General features: G+C 41.7%; 1 protein-coding gene across 4 annotated transcripts in view; it reads right to left on the reverse strand.

Annotated features, from left to right (window-relative positions):
- Positions 1-21,803, reverse strand: part of Kiaa1958 (KIAA1958 ortholog) — a 132,328-nt gene that overhangs the window by 65,147 nt on the left and 45,378 nt on the right. For all 4 annotated transcript variants that reach the window (XM_040737740.1, XM_005085061.4, XM_040737727.1 and 1 more), the window contains exon 2: positions 3,010-4,204. In XM_040737740.1, the coding sequence (XP_040593674.1) occupies positions 3,010-4,180 (1,171 nt within the window). In that variant the 5' untranslated portion in view covers positions 4,181-4,204. The remainder of the gene's footprint in view (positions 1-3,009; positions 4,205-21,803) is intronic.

The following is a 21,803-nucleotide window of genomic DNA, read 5'->3' on the forward strand; positions in this document are numbered from 1 at the left end:
AGCATTAAGGTTAGATCAGTTCATGGCTGGATGTAGCACATGCTATCTTGGTCATGCCCGATTATTATAGCTGATATAAGAAGTACAATTTCAATAAAGGAAGAAAAAAAACTTTAATGCAACACATCTAGTCAAAGAATGAATACCACTTCTTTTTCAAAAAGGTTGAATTTCTTTTTCAAACCATTATACTGTAACATGCAAATGTGGTATTCAGTCATGTCCCACAACTTGTTTCACCGGGTTAGTGTGAGTCTTAATAAGTCCAATAAACACATTGGACGGCCATGCAAAATGTATTTCTGAATTGTTGTATTAAATATAAATTGGGAATATAGAAAACTCTGCCTGACGGTCTCTGATTTAAAAAAGGGGGGGGAGGGGATAAACCAACTATTTAAGTGAAAAGTACTGCTTATACCCTCCATGTACTAGAAATTAGATTTCCTAATACAAAGATGTTTTCTGCCTGAGAGACATGTGTCCAGCAATGTGAAGATTAGCTGGAGCCCACAGAGTTACACAATAATCAAAGTATAAAGTATAAGGAAAGAACATAATTGGATATAGTAATATCTGTAATTCTAGTACTTGGGAGGTAGAGGAAAAAAGATCACAAGTTTCAGAGTCTTCCTCTGAGAAGATGTGGGAGAAGAGGGAAAAAGGGAGGTGAGGGAGGGAGAATGAATGAATGAATGAATGAATGAAGACAGTATGAACCTACAGAATAGGAGAAAATACTTGCAAATCATGGAAGGGATTTACATCCAGAATACATAGAACTCTTACAGCTCAAAGTAGACAAGAGAATCTTATTTTTTAAATGAACAAAGAATCTGAAATTTTTCAAAAGAATATACATATATGACCAATAAGAACATGAAAAAAGTCAATACCATTAGTTACTAGAATACTAACGGCTAGATCACAAGACTACTTTATACATGCTATAGCATAGCGATTGTCAGGGTCTCCTTATGTAGCCCCAGGTGACTTAGAACTTGTTATGTAGACCAGGTAGGCTTTGAACTCACAGAGATTTGCCTGCCTCCTGGGTGTTGAGACGTAGGGAGGGATTTTTAAAACATGGGAAATAATGCATTGGTAACATACAGAGAAACAAGGTCCTTTTTCCATTAGTCCTAAGAGTTAAAACCAAGTGGCTTTAGAAAACAGATCTGTGGCTTCTCATCCTGAGGTAGCTGCCCACACAAAAATCAAAGGAAATGCTGACATAATAACTTGTATATAAATGTTCATGGAGCAAACAGCCCAAATGTCTGTCCATCGACTGAAGAAAAATAAAGTATGATATATTTATAGTAAAATGTTATGTGGCAATAAAAGATGATGCTCTAACATGGATTGATCCTGAAAATACCACACTAAATCAAAGCAGTCACAAGAGGGTATAGTAAAATATATAGAATAATTTGTTGCCAAGAACTGGGGGAAGAGAAGAGAAACTGCTTCGAGTAGAGGGCTTCTTCTGGGGCTGGGCAGCACTTCAAGGGGTGCTTTTAGCACATAGCGATGGCTCAACAGTTAGAGAAATTGTTGCTCTTGCAATGGACTTGGGTTCAGTTCCCAGTGCCCACACAAAGATTCACAACCCGATGTCCATTTCTGACCTCCTTGGGTACTAGGCAAGCATGTGATACACATATATACTCAGGCACAAACACTCATCAGATTTTTAAAAATGTCTTTTATGGTATGAATCGTATTTCAATTAAAAAAGTTAAGAAAAATGACCATATAAAATCCTACAAATTTTTAAACTAGCATGATTTTTAAGGCAATTGGATGAATTGACCATTTTCAGCATGATTGTCAGCAGGGCCTTGGAAGAAATGTCTTCAGTGGTGAGTTCCCCTTGGAAACCTTGAGGTTGATACTGTAACTGTAAATGCATATTTGTAAAAGCAACTGAACTCTAGAAAGTTTCAGGCCAAAGACACAGGCAGCTCAGTCTTTTAAGGATATTTCCCTGGGGGCTGGAGAGATAGATGGCTCTGCAGTTAAGAGCACTGGCTGTTCTTCCAAATTTCCTGAGTTCAATTCCTAGCAACCATATGGTGGCTCACAACCATCTACAGCGTGATCTGATGCCCTCTTCTAGCACTGTATGCAGATAGAGCCCTTGTATACGTTAAATAAATATTTTTAAAAAGGATGTTTCCCCAAACGCGTGGCCCTTTTGAGAAGGAGTAAATGTACCACAGTGTGTGTGCAGCTTTCTATATTCTCCGTGTGGCTATTCACCCTCGTCCATATATCTACTTATGTCCTTTTAGATTTGAATTGTAGACTCCCAAAGTATGGGCATCAAACCTCCTTTACATCACAATATCCTTGATCAAATCAACAGATATTTGAATCAAAGAGCATTAGAATGTTAGAATTGTAGAGGTAGCAGCCGTGAATAATTCAAGCCTCTCAATTTGAATGCACTGAGTTAAGCTGGCCTACTCCAGAAATGTATCTGATTATTTTAAGTTTTGAAAGACGGGATCAAATACTTGTTTAAGAAGTTACCTATTGCTTTTTTTAAAAAAAAAATCAGTTTAAATTATCACACTAAAATGAGTAGCAAAAAAAGTTGGTTCAAATAAGTAAGGGGAAAAAATCTGTTATCATATACCTTATCCAACATCAAGTTGGCTTAACTACCTTGATACCAATAGAAGAAAGAAATGTTTTCAAAAATAAATATACTACAAAAAGCTCAGCTAAGGTTTGGTAGGAGCCTTAAATATGGCCATCAGCAGCACAGTCTTCCAGTTGCCATCTCAGCCCACAGGTGCATCTACCGAATGGGTGGCCATCTTCAGATGGAGTTCCTCTACGGTATTCATGACATGTACCGTATCTCATTATTTCTGTCTTCCTGAGAATGAAAAATGACTACACCCTAGCAGACTAAACCAACGGTCTTAGAAGTGCTGACGGCGCAGAATTCTCTAAAGTGTGTGGATGAGGGACTTTCGGTCGCCTCGAGTTCCATACCTGGAATGCACTGTGCAGTGGCTTCAGTGGTTATGGTTGGAGCAACAGGGGGCTGCTGTTGACTGGAGCTCACTTCAGGCTCTGTGTTAACCGAGGGAGAAAGGGCTACCTCACAAGATGAGACTTGGCTAGGCAAATGGGGTAGGAACTCCTCCGAAACAACCTGCTCATCCTGTCCAGGCAGCTGAAGGGCAGACAAAGGGATACTGATCTGTTTGTTAGGATGTGATGTGCTCACGGGCATCTGCATGGTCACCTGGTGGGCGGTGCCGTGAGCACCAGGGGGTCCTCTGTTTGGTGAAGCCAGAGATACCCTAGCAGTCTTTGGGATGATTGGTCTGGAGATCACAGAGGGGGATGCTGACATAATGTGTGGGTCTAGCTCCGCATTGATGGCAGACGTTACATGGGAAATCAGTTTAGCAGACCCTACACAGGAGGGACCAGCATGAGTCTGAAGCTTGGGCTTTGCCATCTGTGTCAATGAAAGGGCTGGTCCATCCACTCCTCCAGTCAGCTCTGCATTTGCCACAATGTAATAATCTTCTGGAATCTCTTGCTTGATTTTCTTGATGATGACATCATTACTGCACTCATCAACCATCTGTCCCTGGGAACCTGAATGGATGGAAGATGGGACTATCCCTGGCCTTTTGCGAGCAATGCTTTGAGGCCTCTGAGTTTGGGGTTCAAAGTCACTGTCCTCATCTGTAACAGAAGACTCGCAAACCATGTCAAACAGTGTGTTTTCATCTTCATACTCCTCGACAGCTTCATCCAGTTCAGAGGGCTCACTGCAGTAAGAGAAGTCACAAGAGTCTCTGGTACGGTTACAGTCCAGCTTTGCTTTCACAGGTCTCCCAGGGTATCTTTCCACGGGGCTAGTCTGTGTCTCAGAAGGCACCCCAATTATACTGGGACTATCAGAATTAAAACTTCGGTTGTCCTGGAAACAAACCCTCTCTTGGGACCCAGCTCTGCAAGTAGCTGTTAGTGGCCAGTGGTAAGCATGGCCAGCGCTACAGCCCCACATTGCAGTCAGGTTCCCATGGGAACCTTCAGAAAGCAAGTGTTTCAGGTTTGGGATGAGGCTGCAAATGGTCCCATGGCTGTGGGCCCAGCTGACCAATTTGGACAGATTCTCAGATGAGGTATGAAGACAATCCTCCATGTTACAGGATCAGCAGTGTCTTTCCTAAAGGGAAATAATCAAAACGAGAAGCTGTTATTACCCAAGACATTCCCACATAGCTAATTTTTTCCCAACCATAATCACTTGGATTAAAAAAAGAATATACTTCTAAGCTGCATGTAGATACCACCACTGCATAGAACAGGAATGGGAAAGGTTTGAAAATGGCTGACTGTCCACACAGAATGGAATTTGAAGAAAAATGTGTTAGTTTCCTTTATTGCTACAACAATTCCTGCAGAGAAGAAAAGAAACAATGAAGAGGGAGAACTGGGTAGCATTGGAGGCATTTCTTCACGGCGCATTTTCCTTCTGTAGTGATAGGAGCTTCACTTGCTCAGTCCTTCATAAAACGTGTGCACTACCTTCATTAACCAAGAGGATTGTTCTTCTAATGTCACCATCTAGTAAACTTCATTACTGGAGGCAGAGCTGAAAACAAAGTTTGGATCCATTGTAGGACGAATGTCAGAATGGAAAGTCAATCTGCTGCACAGGAGAAAACAAGACATGTGAGAACCAAGGAGAGAATGAGGCACCAAACTAAACAAGCCAAGAAAGTCTTTGAAGGAAAGGAAGAACCGGCTAGAAGGAAATTTGCTGTGGGAGCAGCCAATGGGCAAAGCAGCAAAGACAGGCAGCCTGGTGTTCTCACCACATCAGGGGCATCCAAATTCCTGAAATGACACCATTCATTCCAGACAGAGATAAGAGATTAAAGGCATAGTCCACCTCCTGAGGGCCCCAAAGATAAACAACTGAAACAGCATTGAATCATTCCTTAAGGCGTAGGGACCAGAATCAGGCTTTAAGTCCTTGGCTGGGTTTTAAGTAGGGGCAAAAGGATAGAAAGGGAATTGGAAAGGGGCAGGTGAGGGAAAGGCTAGACAGAGAGACACAAAGATCTTCATGTGCGTTTTATCTGCCCTGGTCATTTTCAAAACCTGAAAATGACTTCACATGATGTTTTTCAGTACCTGATACGGATGACGGGATACTCAGCATTATAGCATTACTAAGTGACATGTCATTAAATGTTAAAACTGAGGAGTCCTGGTTGGAAGAGTTTATGTGAGAGATATGATTAGAAAAGAAGCCTCCATAGTTTTTTAACACTGTCCCATATTCAGTTAAACAAGAGACATTCCACACACTAGTAAGCTCAAAATCAGAAATACATTAACTGCAGCAGACCTAATATTTGACCTTGTATTGTACTCTAGAGTACATGTTCTTCATAGCATTATTCTGTCCCTGGCACTTTTTAAGACTAATTTTTCTTAAAATTGTGTGTGTGTGCGCACGTGCCCACATGTATGTGGATATGTGCGTGTTGAGTGATGGTGCCCTGAAGGCCAAAGGCATCAGATCCTTCCAACGCAGGAGTTTTAGGTGGCTGAGTCACCTGATGTGGGTGCTGGATTCCAAATTTGGGTTCTCTACAATAGTAGAACAGACTCTTAATCCCTAAGCCATCTCTCCAGCCTCAAAGGTATAGCCTGACTAGCTTCGAACTTAGGGTCCTCTCACCTCCACCTCTTCAGCATGCCCTACCAGTGTGTACTAACACAACCAGCCCATGGAACAACAATACAGAGATTTCATCTCAAGACTGGTCACTGTCGTGTTAATGTGTATTTCAATTGATGCTGATATTACAGGTTTACTTAAGTTGAGTTGTAAATTTGTCTAGGTTTATGCCTGCATCAGAACTATAAGTTCTTACAGGTACATTTATTTTTTTTAAATAAACATATTTTGAAGCTCCCAACCAAGTCTGAGCCACTAGCCCAATATCTAGTTATGCCCTCATTGTAGTAAATAAATACCATAGACCAAATGGGCTGGCCATTGCTACTCTTATGAGAGGCAGGACCACACACACCTGGCACCAGAAACCAGTATTGTTAGGAGCCCACTGGGAAAGGGGCAGGCAACCAGAAGTCCAACAAGATGCAACGGGTATTTGCAGCAGCCATCACCCTCACAGTGTGAGTAAGGTGACCAGCCATGCAGTCACAGAATTCAGTCACAGTGGGGAAAAGAGGCCACAAAACTTCCAAGGACTTTCACCAGACTCCACGTCTGAGGAACAGAGGAAACATCTGCCTGGACAGTCAGTTACACTCTGTAGGAGGCAGACGGGAAGAGGGCAGGCCTAGCAGGTTCAAGCTGCTTCTTTTCCTACCAGGAGACTCTGACAGGCTAGGATTCCTGCTTGCTCTCTGTAGGTGATGGGCTCCAAAGACCCTGACAAGGAACCTTCTGGTGGAGCAAGCCTGGTCCTCAGGCAGTAGCCAGGGCTTATTCCCACCCTTCAGCCTGTGCTGCCTTCAGGAACCTCTTAGCTCCTGCTCAGTGGGGTGTCAGTGCCTAGGACCCAGGTAGGCAGCAGAATCCCCATTAGCTGCAAGGAAGCATTTGTCCTTCAAAGACTGAAGTCAGACTCTTTTGCTTGGGCGACCTCTGTTCATAGGCGCTGTCTGTGCACCTGGTGCTCAAAGGCTAAGTGTTCACTGAAATAAGACCACATAAAAGGATACAAATACTTGGGGCTCCAGGGGTCATACTGAAAGGGACTGCTCCAAGCCTGGCAGTAGTGATGCAGGCCTTTAATCCTGGTCTACAGAGATAGTTCCAGGACAGCCAGGGAGACACACAGAAACCCTGTCTTGAAAAACCAGAAGGAAGAAGGGAGGGAGGGACGGAGGGAGGGAGGGAGAAAGGGGAGCAAGAGGGGAAGTGGAAGCAGAGCAAAAGGAAGAGGCAGGGGCGGGGCGGGGCTGGGAGGGAAGGGGAGGGAAGAGAAGGGAGAAGAGGGAGGGAGGGGAGGGGAGGGAAGGAAGGGAAGGAAGGGAAGGGAAGGGAAGGGAAGGAAGGGAAGGAAGGAAGGAACGGAACGGAAGGGAAGGAAGGAAGGAAGGGAAGGGAAGGGGGAAGGGAAGGGACTGTGCTGCAGGCACCCACAAATGGGTTGTGGAGACTGGCTGCCACTTGCTTGGCTACGTGAAGTGAACTTGTTATGAAACACAACCCAGCCTTCTGTATAGTCCTTGCTGTATTTGGATCCCTTCTTGGCAGGAGCTGCATCCTCTGGCTCTTCCTCGGCCTCTGCATTAAGCTCTGCCTCTTCCTGAGGTTCTCCCTCCATTGCCTTCCACTCCTCGGCCTTCATGGTAGCAGATATGTACAGAATGACCTCATCTTTGATTTCCATGTGTGCATGTATGTATTCATGTGGACATGTACATGTGGGTATAATGTATGAATATGGATGACAAAGGCTGACACTGAGCTTCTTCCTCAGTCTCCACCTTATTTAATGTGTGTTTTCATCTTGTTTGCATGCACATCTGTGTATCACTGAAAGAACAACCAGTTAACTGCTGAGCCATCTCTCCACACCCTGCCACATTTTTGAGACAGAGATTCTCACCTAACCAGCTCACTGATTTGGTTAGGCTGTCTAGCCAAATGAACTCCAGGCAACCCTCCTGTCTCTGCACCCCTATCCTCTCTCCCCAGCACTGGGATTACAGTGTGTGCCATCACAGCTGGGTGCTAAGGACACAAACTGAGGACCTTATGCTTGTGCAGCAAGCATTTCACCAACTGAGCCATCTCTCTGGCCCCAGTCTTTAAATAGCAATATAACTAAACTATGGACTAAAGATAAGGAGGGACCACAGGAATAACATTTTTCAATAGTTTGAAAGAAATGTTTTACAGAAAATAATATTCAGGTCTAAAAGCATTGTGTCACCTTTCTAAAACCAGAAAAAGCTAGCTAGTAGTCAACCAGCAGTGAAAACCTGGCTGGCTTCCAGCTGGCATCAGACACCTCAACTTGCTGGACAATCATTCATTGTAAGTTCCAACTCTTCAAAGCCTTTTAAAAATGGCTTGTTTTAAAACTACCAGGTCTCACCAGGCGGTGGTGGCACACGCCTTTAATCCCAGCACTTGGGAGGCAGAGGCAGGAGGATCTCTGTGAGTTCGAGGCCGGGCTGGACCGATAGCCTCCGAAACAATACAGAGAAACCCTGTCTCATAAAACCAATATATATATATATATATATATATATATATATATATATATATTTACACTTAATGCGGCAGGATGGCTCATTTCCTCTGAGTGACAAGTTACCACTTCTACTCACACTGTACTGGGAGACCTAACCACAGAAGAGAGGTAGAAAGGGACCAGGAGAGGGAAGAAGTGACAGGGAAGGAGTGAGGTGAAAGGTAAAGAAATCAAACTGTTCCTCAGGTAAAGGGCGAGGCTTAGGTTTAAAGCCCAAGAGAACTCACAGAGCATATGCTGGAAAACATTACTGAATTTTGCAAAATAATAGGAATGAATACAATAAGAGATATTGAAGATTTCTATATTCAAAAGTACAAAGCAAAATGGGCATAAAGGCACACACCTGTCTTTAATCCCAGCACTCTGGAGGCAGAGGCAGGCAGTTCTCTGAGTTCATAGCTAACATAGTCTCCAGAATGAGTTTCAGGACAGCCAGGGCCATGCAGAGAAACCATATTTTGAAAGGCATGAATGAATAAATGAATGAATGAATGAACGAACGAATGAACAAACGAAAGAACAGGACAGTAAGTAGATAAACCATATTAGTGTATTTCAAAAGTTGACTGTCTCCTAATCCATCTGTATGTCCAATGTAATTCCAACCACAAAGGCCTTGCAGGTCACGGAAAATATTTTGGGGGCTTTATTGTAGAGGTAACAGCAAAGCTCTATGCGATTCTAAGCAAGGAAGTGACTTTAGTCATTCTGATTACAGGAGGAAGCAAGAATTCAACTGAGATGTAACAATAACCAGCCTCAAAGAGTGGCAGAAGAATGGGGAAAAAAATAATACAGATCTGAGCACTACGTAGGAAGAGGATAAGGAACTGGGGTTGGGGGAGGAAGAGAGGAGACAGCTCCGGTGTTGCTCACCCTCCCACTGAGATGCCACACTAACTAGTTTATGCCTTTGTCAAGAAAACCGACCACAGCTCTAGAGGATCAGGGTTCAGTTGATGCTGGATAACAAGTTGTGACTTTCTGTAATGGATTCTGTCTGCTGAAAAAGAAGCTTCATGGATGAGGGTAAGAGCTATACTTTCCTATGGGTATAAGGATGAGTATTAAGAATGCTTTGGAAAGGTAGCAGTAGTTCAGTTCCCAACACCTAAATAGTGCCCTACTACAGTCCTTAACTACAGTTCCAGAGGATCCAGTGCCCTCCACAGGCACGCATACAGAGCACTTACATACATGCAAGCAAAACACTCATACATATAAAAATAAATAAAACCTTCAAAACAAAACTAAACTTCCCAGTACTTCAAAATCTTAGTGAGTCTAATCATTGTCTTAATTTTTACAGCTTGCACTGAATAGAGGTCTTCATTCTAAAGCATCAGAAAGGGATAAACACAGTTACAGAGGTACTGACTGTGTTTATTCCTACACTCTCTGACACAGGACTTGGAGGAATCAAGGCTCCTTCTGCAGTCCATCTTACCCAGCTGTGGTGCTCATTAAGTCACAATGGCCAGCACAGCAGGGTATCCCTGAAACTTCAGTGACACTTTCAACTTGGGGTAAGTCCTGCTCAGGAGGATGGAATCCATGCCTGGTCCTGAAAACCTAGTCAACTACCAATGGCTGGTGAGGCCATGGAACCTAGAGAACTACTGCTACCTTTGCAAAGCATTCTTAATAGTCATCCTTACACCCATAGGAAAGTATAGCTCTTACCCTCATCCATGAAGCTTCTTTTTTAGCAGACAGAATCCATTACAGAAAGCCACAATTGGTCAAAAATACTGAAAACAACTGACTGTTGGGATACTTAGGCTCAACTGATAACCAACACAGCCCCTAGACCTAAAGCCCTGGGAACATTGAAGAAAAGGTTCTGAGAATCAGATGACTAGGCTTATGTTGCAAGAATATATGACAGGGAAACTACACTCATGTCTCAACAATTCAGCTACTTAAACAGGACCTGAATGATGAATGACACCACCAGTTGACATGCCAACATGGATAGAAGGACTCACTGAACCCCCAACTTGTTATCCAGCATCAAGTAGTTGGCCCTAAAAACATACATACAAGCAATAAATGGATTCAGCAGGTTGTAGTTATATGTTTACACATATATAACAATAAAAATGAAAGAAAATGAAGCCATGAATTTGAGAGAGGGAGAGCTTAGGAGAGGTTGGAGAGAGGAAGGGGAAATACATATGAAATTTTAAAAAGAAAAAATGGTGTTTTCATCAACGGGCATGATTTGACATGATGCTTCTACTTTTACAGCCCATGCAAAGTAGTACAGTAAATAGAAAATCTGAAACATCTTTTACACCATAAGTGATGCATGCATTTTTAAACTACCTTTAAATCTACACAACTTCATTTTTTGAGATGTTCAGGACTTAGAGAATAATGGTATCTTTCAAACAAAGACTCTGTCCTATTGCTGAAGACACAGCCCTACCTAGTAAATAAACTAAAGGTAGGCTGGTCTAGATTTCTGAGAAAGGCATGAAAATAACATGTACCACCTCTACTCCAAAGGCTGTGGTCAACTTCACCAACATCCTCCATGTGAAGAGAGGCCACTGTCAGTCCTCAGTCCTCTTCTTTTGGTGCCTAGTTCTCGGCTGCTCTGTTCTCTGTCCCCTGTTTCCCTTAACTCCCAGGGTGCTGCTCTACCATTCTTGTTTGGTTTGCTGGGGCTACTTTTCTATTTAGTTAGCAGTGTTTTCTTTCCTTATTACAGTCCCACTAGTGCTCTGGTTATCAGATAGAGTTAAAATACAATGCCTGATTGTAATATATGACACTATTGTCTCAGCTGCTAAAGTTCACACTCTAGAACACGAACACACACACACACACACACACACACACACACACACACACACACACACACACACACACACCGCTGACTCCAACTTCTGTTTTTATCTGTCCAAAGCATCCAACAGGACTGGTTCAATTCTGAGAACTTGTTCTAGCCACTGGTTTCAGAGTTATTGTCTCATAAAGTTTCTGGTTTGCAGCATTACAGCCTTCTGAAAGTTACAGAAAATGATGAAGCAGTCAGACAGAAATGTGTTTTCTCTCTTATATACAGTGTGGCCCTTTAAAATGTGGTAACACTTTGCCTACAAAGTCTTACATAAACTAACTCCTGATTGTCATTGGCTCTCGGGAAGGGAGGATATAGCTGTCTTATTACGGTGAAATATTTATCCCATCCTAATAGTTCTTGTCTTCTGACTCATCTTAGGAACAAGATGACAAGCGCTGAACATGATGCTAATTGTTCCAGAAAAGATAGGTAGACAATGGTGACACTGAGGTGTGAGTAACCTATTTTTACTCATTAGAAACTTTGAAACAGGATTAGTAGACATCAAGATGGTTTGAATCTCAGGATACTGTTAATGAGAGGAAACCCTTCAATTGGAACTATAGTATTTATTCTAAAGGAAGACCATTTTCCTAATGCAAAGAAAAAATTTTAAAGTGATCATTTGGTTGAGTATTATAGTCCTTTAATAAAAGCACAAAAAATGTTCACACTTTCTCATTAATTTCTAGATTTTACACTCTGGTTATCGATTGCACATCAGCTGCTTGAGTAGGAAGACCTGAACTCTGAACCCCAGCACCACAAACAAACCAGGCACAGTGGCACACACCGGAAACTGCAACACTGGGGGTGAAGGAAGCACTCAGAGTCCTGAACTCACTGGATCAGTCAGTCAAGTGAGCGCTCCAGGCTTAGTGAGAGGCCCTTCCTCAAAACAGCAGTGGAGAGCAAGGCAAGAAGACACTCAAAGACAACTTCTGGTCTCCACACCTGCACTCCCAGCTGGCCTGGAGTATGCAGCACAGCCACAGAAACAGTAGACCTGCCTTGGCATGGTGGAAGGAAAAAACAAACTTCTGATAGCTGCCCTCTGACCTCTGTATCACTGTGGCACATGCAGGCCCACACCCATAATAAACAATTTTTTAAAAATATACTTGGTAATGGTTATTTAAATGCACCCCTCAGGATGGACAGCTGTCTATCACCTCTACAATGACTAGAACACACAAAGCACTCAGTAAATACTGATCAAACTCAGCTGTCTTCTCAGGAATTCCTTCATTTGAAATGTTTGCCCACTGTTGTGTCCACCAGCCAGCTCGACCTATTTTGCATTGCCTCCCACCCACCACTACCTCTTGCCCAACCTGAGAACACAGGTCACTTCAGGAAGCCTACAGTGGGTGAGAGAAGGAGAGCATTTTCAGCATTTACTTATTTGTGTGTAAGTGGCAAACTTTTTACACTTCTATGCCAGTAGCCACTTCGTGCTGACAGCAACAGATTCCTGCCCTAGGTACAGGCTGAGCAGGAAGAGACAGACCGACAGGCCTCCCTTGAAGCTATTAGGACAGCTTAGGTCTTCTTAAGGGAAATGTGATGCTGTGTGTGTGTATGGGGGAGGGAGGTCTTCCTTTCTTGGTTTCAAACAGATTTTGGTTCTTTTTCCTTAGTGGGTCCTCTATTTGGTTTTAAGAGCTGGTAAAACCTTAGGCTTGGCTGATTGTAGACAACTAGAGAACAAGCAAAAGTGGTTCTCAAATGAGACCAGAGGATACTACCTAGGGTTCTTGTCAGAAAGCACATGATCTGTTTATTAGGTCAGCCCTAGAGATTGATACAATAACCAGGAGGTTGGGCTTGGGCTTATGTGTTTGTGTCGACTTTGTAGCCAATACTAAGATGTTTGCATTTGAACACCACGATTCTACATGATTTAAAAAAAAAAAAAGACTGTGTCTGTGTATGCACATGTGTGTACAAGTGCCCAGAGGTCAGAAGTGGTGTCAAACCCCCAGAAGCTAAAGTTACACAGGAGGCTTCCACAGGAGGCTTGAAAGTTCTCTCATGGGTACTGGGAACTGAACCCTGGTCCTCTCTAATCTCTAAGAGCAGCAATGGTTCTTAACTGATAAGCATCTCTCTACCCCAATTCTAAATGTTTTTTTAATGATAAACTAACTATAATTATTAACCAGGCCTTGAGTGTTGGTTATTTGACTTGGTTAGCTTGATCTCACTTACTAATATATTTAACAATAAGCATATTTTTATGTTAACTTTCTTAAGAAAAAATGGGGGGGTACATGCGGTGCCCAAGGAAGTCAGAAGAGGGTGTTGGATCTCCTGGAGCTAGAGGTATAGGCAGCTGGGAACCATGGGTGCTGGGAATTGAACTCAGGTTCTCTGCAAGACTGTCACTGAGCCATCTCTCTAGCCCTAGATCATCTTTTCACTATACTTACTTTTTTTGATAAATCCTAGATAAAGAATAAGAGTTAATTCCTTTAGTGAAACCACCTTCAGAGTAGATCTACATGACTTCTCTTACAGATGTGTTTGTTTCCTTACCACTCTACCCAATCACGTTATTATAAAAAATTTTGCTAGTTTTCAAAGTATAATAACATCTGTTTGCTGGGTCATTTTATAATATAGACATCCTCGTTTCATAAATATTTCTTAAATATTTGCCATGACTTGTGGATAATGTGAGCAAAGGCTGTCTAACAAGGCTGTTCTCTCTTATACAGAAAGCATCACTGATCCAATAATCAAACTTACTATCAACACTGCGGTAATAGGGCTATTCGATCTTTCTAGGCAGTGTTTGACCTCTTAGGGATGTCGGAGAAGATACCGAGAATTGATGTTAACAATTCAGACAACAGTAATGGCATACACCTACATGGAGCTCAGTCTTCCCAAACTCTATTCTAAACACATTAGATGTAGTAATACACTGACCTTTATAGGGAGTTATTATTTTCATTTTAAAGAGAACAAAGTCAGAATGGTCATACACAGTAAATAAGGGAGTTATCAAGCTGGGTGGCTGGTGGCACAAGCCTTTAATCCCAGCACTCGGGAGGCAGAAGCAGGTGGATCTCTGAGTCTGAGGCCAACCTGTTTTACAGAGCAAGTTCCAGGATAGTCAGGACTACACAGAGAAACCCTGTCTCAAAAATCCAAAATGAAAGACTTCATTCAAAGTTAACTGAGTAGTGGTGGTGCATGCCTTTAATTGGGATGCAGAAGCAGGTGAATTTCTGTGAGTTTGAGACCAGGCCTGGTCCTGGTGCTCCCAATCCTGAGCCTCAACAGATGGCAGCTGCTCCCCCCAGGACACAAGCCCCATGATACCTCAGGCAATTAAGGATCTTTGGTTTTAAGTCTTTATAATCCTCATTTCTAAAGCTAAATCAGCTTACATTGTTGGAAGCAACCAACCCAGAGAGTTGCAAACCTAAGGAGGTCTAAAGAAAAAAGACATGGTGGGTTTTTCTCTCACATCCTGGTGAAGAGTGATGCTTAAACGTCCAAATGTGTTGTAACAAATGATCACCAACAAACCTCCAAGCTAGGTGCATTTGTTTTCAATATTTTAAAAACAAGAAAACTTCTCTTCCTCCCTAGTACTTTGGTCAGATGACCTTGGCTATGCAGAAGGTCGCCTCAAGCTAATTACAGTCAGGGCGTTATAGCCATCCCAACCCATACTCGCATCGCCATGTTGATAGCAGAATTCATTCACGGAAGCCAAGAAATGGAGCCAGCCTTGAGGTCCATCAACAGATGAGAGAATGTGGTGCATTCACACAGTGGGCCACATTCAGCTGTACAGATAATGGAATCCTGGTATTTGGATAAAACAGGCAGAACTGGAAATCATACTAACCAAAATAAACCAAGACTCAAGAAGTCAGACACTGCGTGTTTTCTCTCATACGTAGAATCTAAATTTAGCTACATGTATGTGTGTGTATGTGTGTACATGTATGTGTGTACATCTATGACACGAGAGCTCAGAGGAACAGTGAAACGTGGGAGCAGAAACTAGGAAGGCCAGTAGGAGAACAAGTATGAGCAAAGAACACTAATACAGATGAAAATGTCATTAAGAAAATCCATTATTTTGTGCACTAACTGAAAAACTCAATTAAAAATAAAAATGTCTCCTAAAGGGGGTGGGTGCTAAGAAACAAATGGGATATATTGTGGAACTCTGGAAAAGAAAAACTTACTATAAAAAAAGTTAGATACATAGAGGACAAGAAGGTATCTTTATCAGGACAACAGACTCACAAAAGGCTTAGCATCCATATCCTTTTTTAGTTAAGGAGAAAAAACTATTCTGCCAAAAAAAAGGCAACGTTCAAATGATTCTTATCTTCCAGCTAAAATTTCTTATAAATATTAATCCTTTATAAAGAGGTTAATTCCAAAAATCTAATATTTAGTCATTAAAATATAAACATTTATCATCTGTTATATACAATAAAGTATGTTTAGTCAGAAATTGTAATCACTACAACATAGACAATATAAAATCAGACCTAAGATCATAGTTTCATGGTAAAAGTCAATGAAGAACATAAACGATTCACATATTTTTGCATAAACATTAGAAAATTGAAATTGTACACAAAATCTGTAACTAAGGTATAAGGTCTAATGAACCCAGTATCACTTGTATTTAATAATATTTATTTTTACTTAGAAATGTATGTGCAGTAGACAGGCGGTTACTTTGGGAACACATAAAATTTCAAGAGAGTGAATAATATTTAGGTCTTTAAATGGGCTGAGAGGTTTGGAGTGTCGCTGGCAACAGGTGTGCATGAGGAAGTGTGCAGGCTGCTTGGAGCTTCAAGTCACCCGGGGCAGAAACAAACTGTGCAAAACATTTCACAGTGGATCTCCAGGAAACAAACTGTCTAAAGCCTCAGGGTTTCTTTTTTGAATTTCTGAGACACTAAGATGAAGTGAGAAACAGGCAAAGAGAGCCATGTGACTTCCCAGCTTGCTTCTATTTTGAGCAAAATTAACTCATACCGTTTTGCAGATGGTATCTACACTAAAGTCCTCAGCTCCTAAGTACAACCAAATACCAGCAACAAAACAGCAAATCACACAAAACCAGGAGCTAGAGATGTGAAATAAACCATGGGAAAAGCAAAATAGATACATTTATACACACACATGTATTTATTTTTAAATTTTCCCTTTTTTCGGTTGTCGCAAAGCGGGCCTATGGCTTAAAATATAGTGTTTGGTGTATGTCTGAATACCAGACACTAAGAAATAAGTACATGTCTTATTCTTAACAAACTGCAGCCAGGCAGTGGTGGCGCACGCCTTTAACCCCACAGCACTCAGGAGGCAGAGGCAGGTGGATCTCTGTGGGTTCGAGGCCAGCCTGGTCTACACAGTGACTTCCAGGACCACCAGAACTGTTACACAGAGAAATCCTATCTCAACAAAACTCAACAAAAAACACAAAACAAGACACTGTGCAAACAATCCACATTAGAACTAAAAATGTATTGTGTCTTCACACAGTCATATCACAAGCAGAACAAACCACGGATACATTTCAGAATACATATTGCATAATCCATGCACATGGATTTACATGTGGTAGAAATCAGTCCTGTCCTCTTAAGAGGCTGAGTAGCACCTAGGAAGCAGTGAGCGTAGCTTTGTGGGGTGACAGCAATGTTCTGATTTGATCTGCATGGTGTAGAGCTTACATACATATGTAAGAATGTAGCAACTTACAGAGTTCTAAGTTTTACCACATGTAAATTATACCTCACTAGGAAGGGGATCAGCTACAGGGTCAAGAAATGGAGTTTGCTCTCAAATGCAGGCATCTATAACCCCAGAAGCCACTTTTCATCACTGAACCATCAGTCACAGGGTGAACAGGAGCCCGACACTGCGCCGCCTGGCATTCCAGTCTCACTAACACGAGCACTTCACACCTAAAGGTCATGCAATGATCCTGCCCCCCCTCCTCCCACGATTGCACTGGGGCCGCACGCACGTAATCCAGCAATTTTCAAAAGCCCCTTCCTTTTTGTCTTTGTTTTCCCAGAGTGGACATGATAATAAATGATGATTCATTTTATGATGAGAGAGGGGGCTTTAAATTAATTTGCAAGAACCATTTGCTAGGAGCCAATTCATCAACAGACCAATTTGCTGAATGTATCAAATTTAACTTTATTCCTTTTTGAAGATTTCAGTGAAATTTTAGTACACTGATTTTTACTTTGCTTCACAGCAGCATTTAAGGCTATTTAGTGTGCAAAAAAGCAAAGGGTTTTAGGATAAGCTAGCATTCCTATGAATATATTCTTTGTGAATATATTTAATAAATGTGAATATACTCTTTATAATTATCATATTCATGACTATATCCTCCTTATGAATATATTCATGAATATATTCTTCTTTGCCCTGTTGGGAAAACTTTTTTAATACAGTTTAAAATTAATGAACATGAATATATTCATGAACATTTTTATAAGTTTATATTCATATTCATGAACTATGTTCTTGACCATACTGGGACATTTTAAAATCTAGTTTAAAATTTAATGAATATCAATATATTCACTAAGAATATATTCATGTTTTCATCAGCATATATTCATATTCATAGCCTGTATTCTTGACCGGAGTGGAAAAGCTTAGAACTCAGTTTTAAATCTGATAAATATTAATAGATTCATTAGGAATATATCCATAAGAATGCACTCATATCCCTTGAATATGTTTAAGACCAGTATTCTTTGCAAGTCAACTAATACATTTAATGGACAAAATGAACATTCTGAAAAGCAGGGCTAAGAAGAGATTTGCTTATAGCTGGTGAACTGACTTACTTCTGTGTAGATGAAGTTTTCCAACCATACATCAGTCAGGCCTGGAGAAAGCAAATACAGAAGGCAAATTGGTCTCTTCCTTTCCTGCCTTTGGACACAGACATAAAAGCTCTATGGCCTTTGAATCCAGGACTCAAATGGCAGCCCATGGGTTGTCTGGTTCCATTTCTCTGGTTCTGAGGCCTTTGGGTGGGATGGATGGAATCACACCACTGGCATGTCAGGGACCCCAGCTTGAATACAGTTGGCCATGGGACTTTCCAGCCTCTATAAGCATGTGAGCAAATCCCCAAAACATCCCCTCATATTCCTATGCACATATTCTAGTGACTGTCTCTCCAGAGAGCCCAAACAGACTTCCCTATCAGGGTGACCCATATTGGTAGCCTAGTTTACGTATCCATATATATTTATTAAATGTTTGTATAATCACACCCACCTATTCATATGCAGTGCTATCATTTTATAAACACAATCAATCATATATTTTCTGTATCTTTTATATACGTATGCATTCTCAATGAACCTGGAGCTCAGCGTTTCAGCTAGGCTGGCTGGCCAGTGAAGCCTGGAGATCTGCCTGTCTCTACTGGCACTGGGGTCACAGTGCTAATTTTTATGTGGCTGCTTGGGATCCAAACTCAGGTCCTCCTCGTGCAGCAAGACTACACCACTATCCCACACAGCTCTTGCTGCCTGTATTCAAGCATACAGTGTTGAACTCAACAGTTAACAAATATAACTAATTTTATTTTGTTGTCAATAGCAACTATATCAACATACATTTTATATATCATATTTCAATACTACAAATACATCAATTTCAGAATATAATTCAATAGTTGTTGTTGTGTGTGTTTGCAAAATAATCACCACAATCAATTTTGGAATACTTTTAGCTAGACATGGCAATGCATACCTATAATTGCAGCACTCAGGAAGCTGAGGCAGGAGAACCCTAGGTTTCAGGACAAACTGGGCTACATACTTCAATACTCATGGAAATTAATAATCCCAGAATGGAACTTGCACTATATGGCAACACCAAGTTTAACCTTCTAAGAAAGAACCAGATTGTTTCCATTGCAGTTGTATTATATTACATTTCTGAGTAATATTTGGAATTTTTGATTTCCGCATGGTTCTTCACAAAGCAGCTATGACTGTGATGAGGTAGCTCACACTGACTTGCACTTCCATGACACTTGAATCTGCTGAAGATTACAAGCTGATTGGCCATTTGTATACCCTTTCTGGGAAAAATGACTTTGCTTCATCTCATCAGTCTTAGAGAGAAAGATCAACTATTTAACAATGTAAAACAAAAGGAACAGAGTAGGCACCAAACATGGTTCAGTTACTAAATCTTATCCTGATCACTGACTGCATTCAGTACCTCTAGATTTGACACTGAAAGAGTGCACAGAAACAGCATGCAATATTGGAATCTCAATCTCTCTCTCTCTCTCCTCTCTCTCCCTCTCTCTCTTTCCTCTCTCTCTCCTCTCTCTCCCTCTCCCTCTCCCTCTCCCTCCTCTCTCTCCTCTCTCTCTCCTCTCTCTCTCTCTCTCTCTCTCCTCTCCCTCTCTCTCCTCTCTCTCTCCTCTCTCTCCCTCTCTCTCTCTCTCTCTCTCTCTCTGGGAGAATCTGTGTCTGCATCTGAAACTAAGGACATACTAAGACCCACTATTTTCTGATCCAGAATGTTCATGGGAGAAAAGCCAGTTTCTCTTATGTTCACTTGTAATGGAGCCAAAGGCTTCGATTAAATTCAGCTACTCGCCAAAATGAGCAGTCATCTTGCAGGCAGAATGGAAATGTGAGGAGAAGGAAAGCAGCCAAATCCTGTTATGTTCAGCCTGTTCACAAATGTCTCCTGTTTGGTCCCCCCCAGCACCCACACCAGGCAGCTCACAACCCTCTTTAACTCTAGCTACAAGGGATCTGCCACCTCTGGTCTGATACCCACACACAGTCACACACACATACACTTTACTCATTTATTTGTTTGTTTATGTGTTTTTGAGACAGGGTCTCACTATGTAGCTTGGCTGGCCTTGAACTCACTATGTAGACCAGGCTGGCCTCAAATTCACAGAGATCCATTTATGCCTGTTGAGTGCTAGGATTAAGGGCATGTAACATCACAATCAGAGAACATATAATTTTTTTTAATCAAGTGGAGACTGACAATATAGTTCAGTAAGTAAAGAAAGGTGTTTGCCTCCAAGCCTAACAACCTAGGTTAGATCCTCAGAGCTGACATGCTGGGAGACAAACAATAACTCTAATCTCACCTCCCCCCCACACACACAATGAATAAAACACAGGAGGGGGGGCGGAGGAAAGAACACATTTTGGGCTGACAGGATGGCTCAGCAGGTAAAGGTGCTTCCCATTAAGCCTGACAACCTGAATTCGATCCTGGGACTCACATGGGAACACACATAGTGGCCAGAGAGATCTGACTGCTGCAAATCGTCCTCTGACCTCCACATATGCATGAGGGCATGTGCACATGCACAAACAAATAAATGTAATAACAAATTTTAAGTAGGATAAAGAAATCAGTGCTGAGAAATGAAAGCAGAGGCCCTCCCTGTGGTTCACTGCTGGTCCCTCTATGCTGCCTAGCATGCCTCTCTTGGTACTATGATCGTATGGCGAGGACACCCCTGGACATGCAGCTTTATGAAAAATCATCTTGAGATAGAGTTTAATAATGTGACTGGAGCTACAATGACCCAGAATTCCTTCTTTTAGCAAGTTACCCTAGACAAACTACTGCAACTAACTATATGCATTTACCAACTTATTACCTAAAACAGGAGACGATAGTCATGCTAGTACATGCCTGTAATTCCAGCATTTGGGAGGGTGAGGAAGGAAGAATGAAGAGTTTGATGTCAGCCTGGGCTACACAGCAAGTTCAAATCCAGCCTGAGTGACATGGTGAGATTCTGTCTTCAAAGATAAGGGCATGGGAAGACACTTGCCACCAAGCCTGACAACCTGAGTTTGATCCCCAGAGCCCACACAGTGGACAGAGTTGTTCACTTTCCTCCACACGTGCTCTGAGACAACCATGCCCCCTCTTCCCCACACACCAAAAAAGATGAGCGAATGGAAACTATTTTACAAGCACATATTTAGTGAAAATTCAGGTTATATATACCTTAATACAAATATACATGTATTTGTAAATCAGGAAGAATATACTTCATTTTGGAGAAACATGGTAAGATTATTTAGAGAGATTTCATTTTTGCCATATTATCTGCATACTTGAATTTTGCTATACTATCTACATACCTGAAAATGAGTATTAGAAAACTTTCACTTAGGGCTGGGAGACAGCTCAGTGGGTGAAGTAGCATGAGGACCTCAGTTCAAATACCCAGAAACTGAAAGGCGGCAGGAGCCCGTCCCTAGTTCACAGACTGGCTAGCCTAGCTTACACAGGGCACAGGCAAACAACCAGACTTCGCCACAAACAAGTTAGACGGTGAGGATCTACAGCAAGGTTGTTCTCTAGGTTACACTCTGTAGGACAGACGGATGGACAGACAGACAGACAGACAGACAGACAGACAGACAGAGAGACACACACACCAAACAGGCATGCACAAACAACACACATAGATTTAAAAAAAAAGAATTTACTTAGACTTCAGATTATATTGTTTTCTTATATAATGTTCTATTTTTCAACTCTGAAACAATTTTGTAGATTGACAGACAAGTGGTTAAAACTTGATTTCTGTTTCTACGTTGATGGCTATTATGAAGAAAAGGGTGCTT

The sequence above is a fragment of the Mesocricetus auratus genome, unplaced genomic scaffold (genome assembly GCF_017639785.1).
Source record: "Mesocricetus auratus isolate SY011 unplaced genomic scaffold, BCM_Maur_2.0 Super-Scaffold_6730, whole genome shotgun sequence".
Lineage (NCBI taxonomy): Eukaryota > Metazoa > Chordata > Mammalia > Rodentia > Cricetidae > Mesocricetus > Mesocricetus auratus.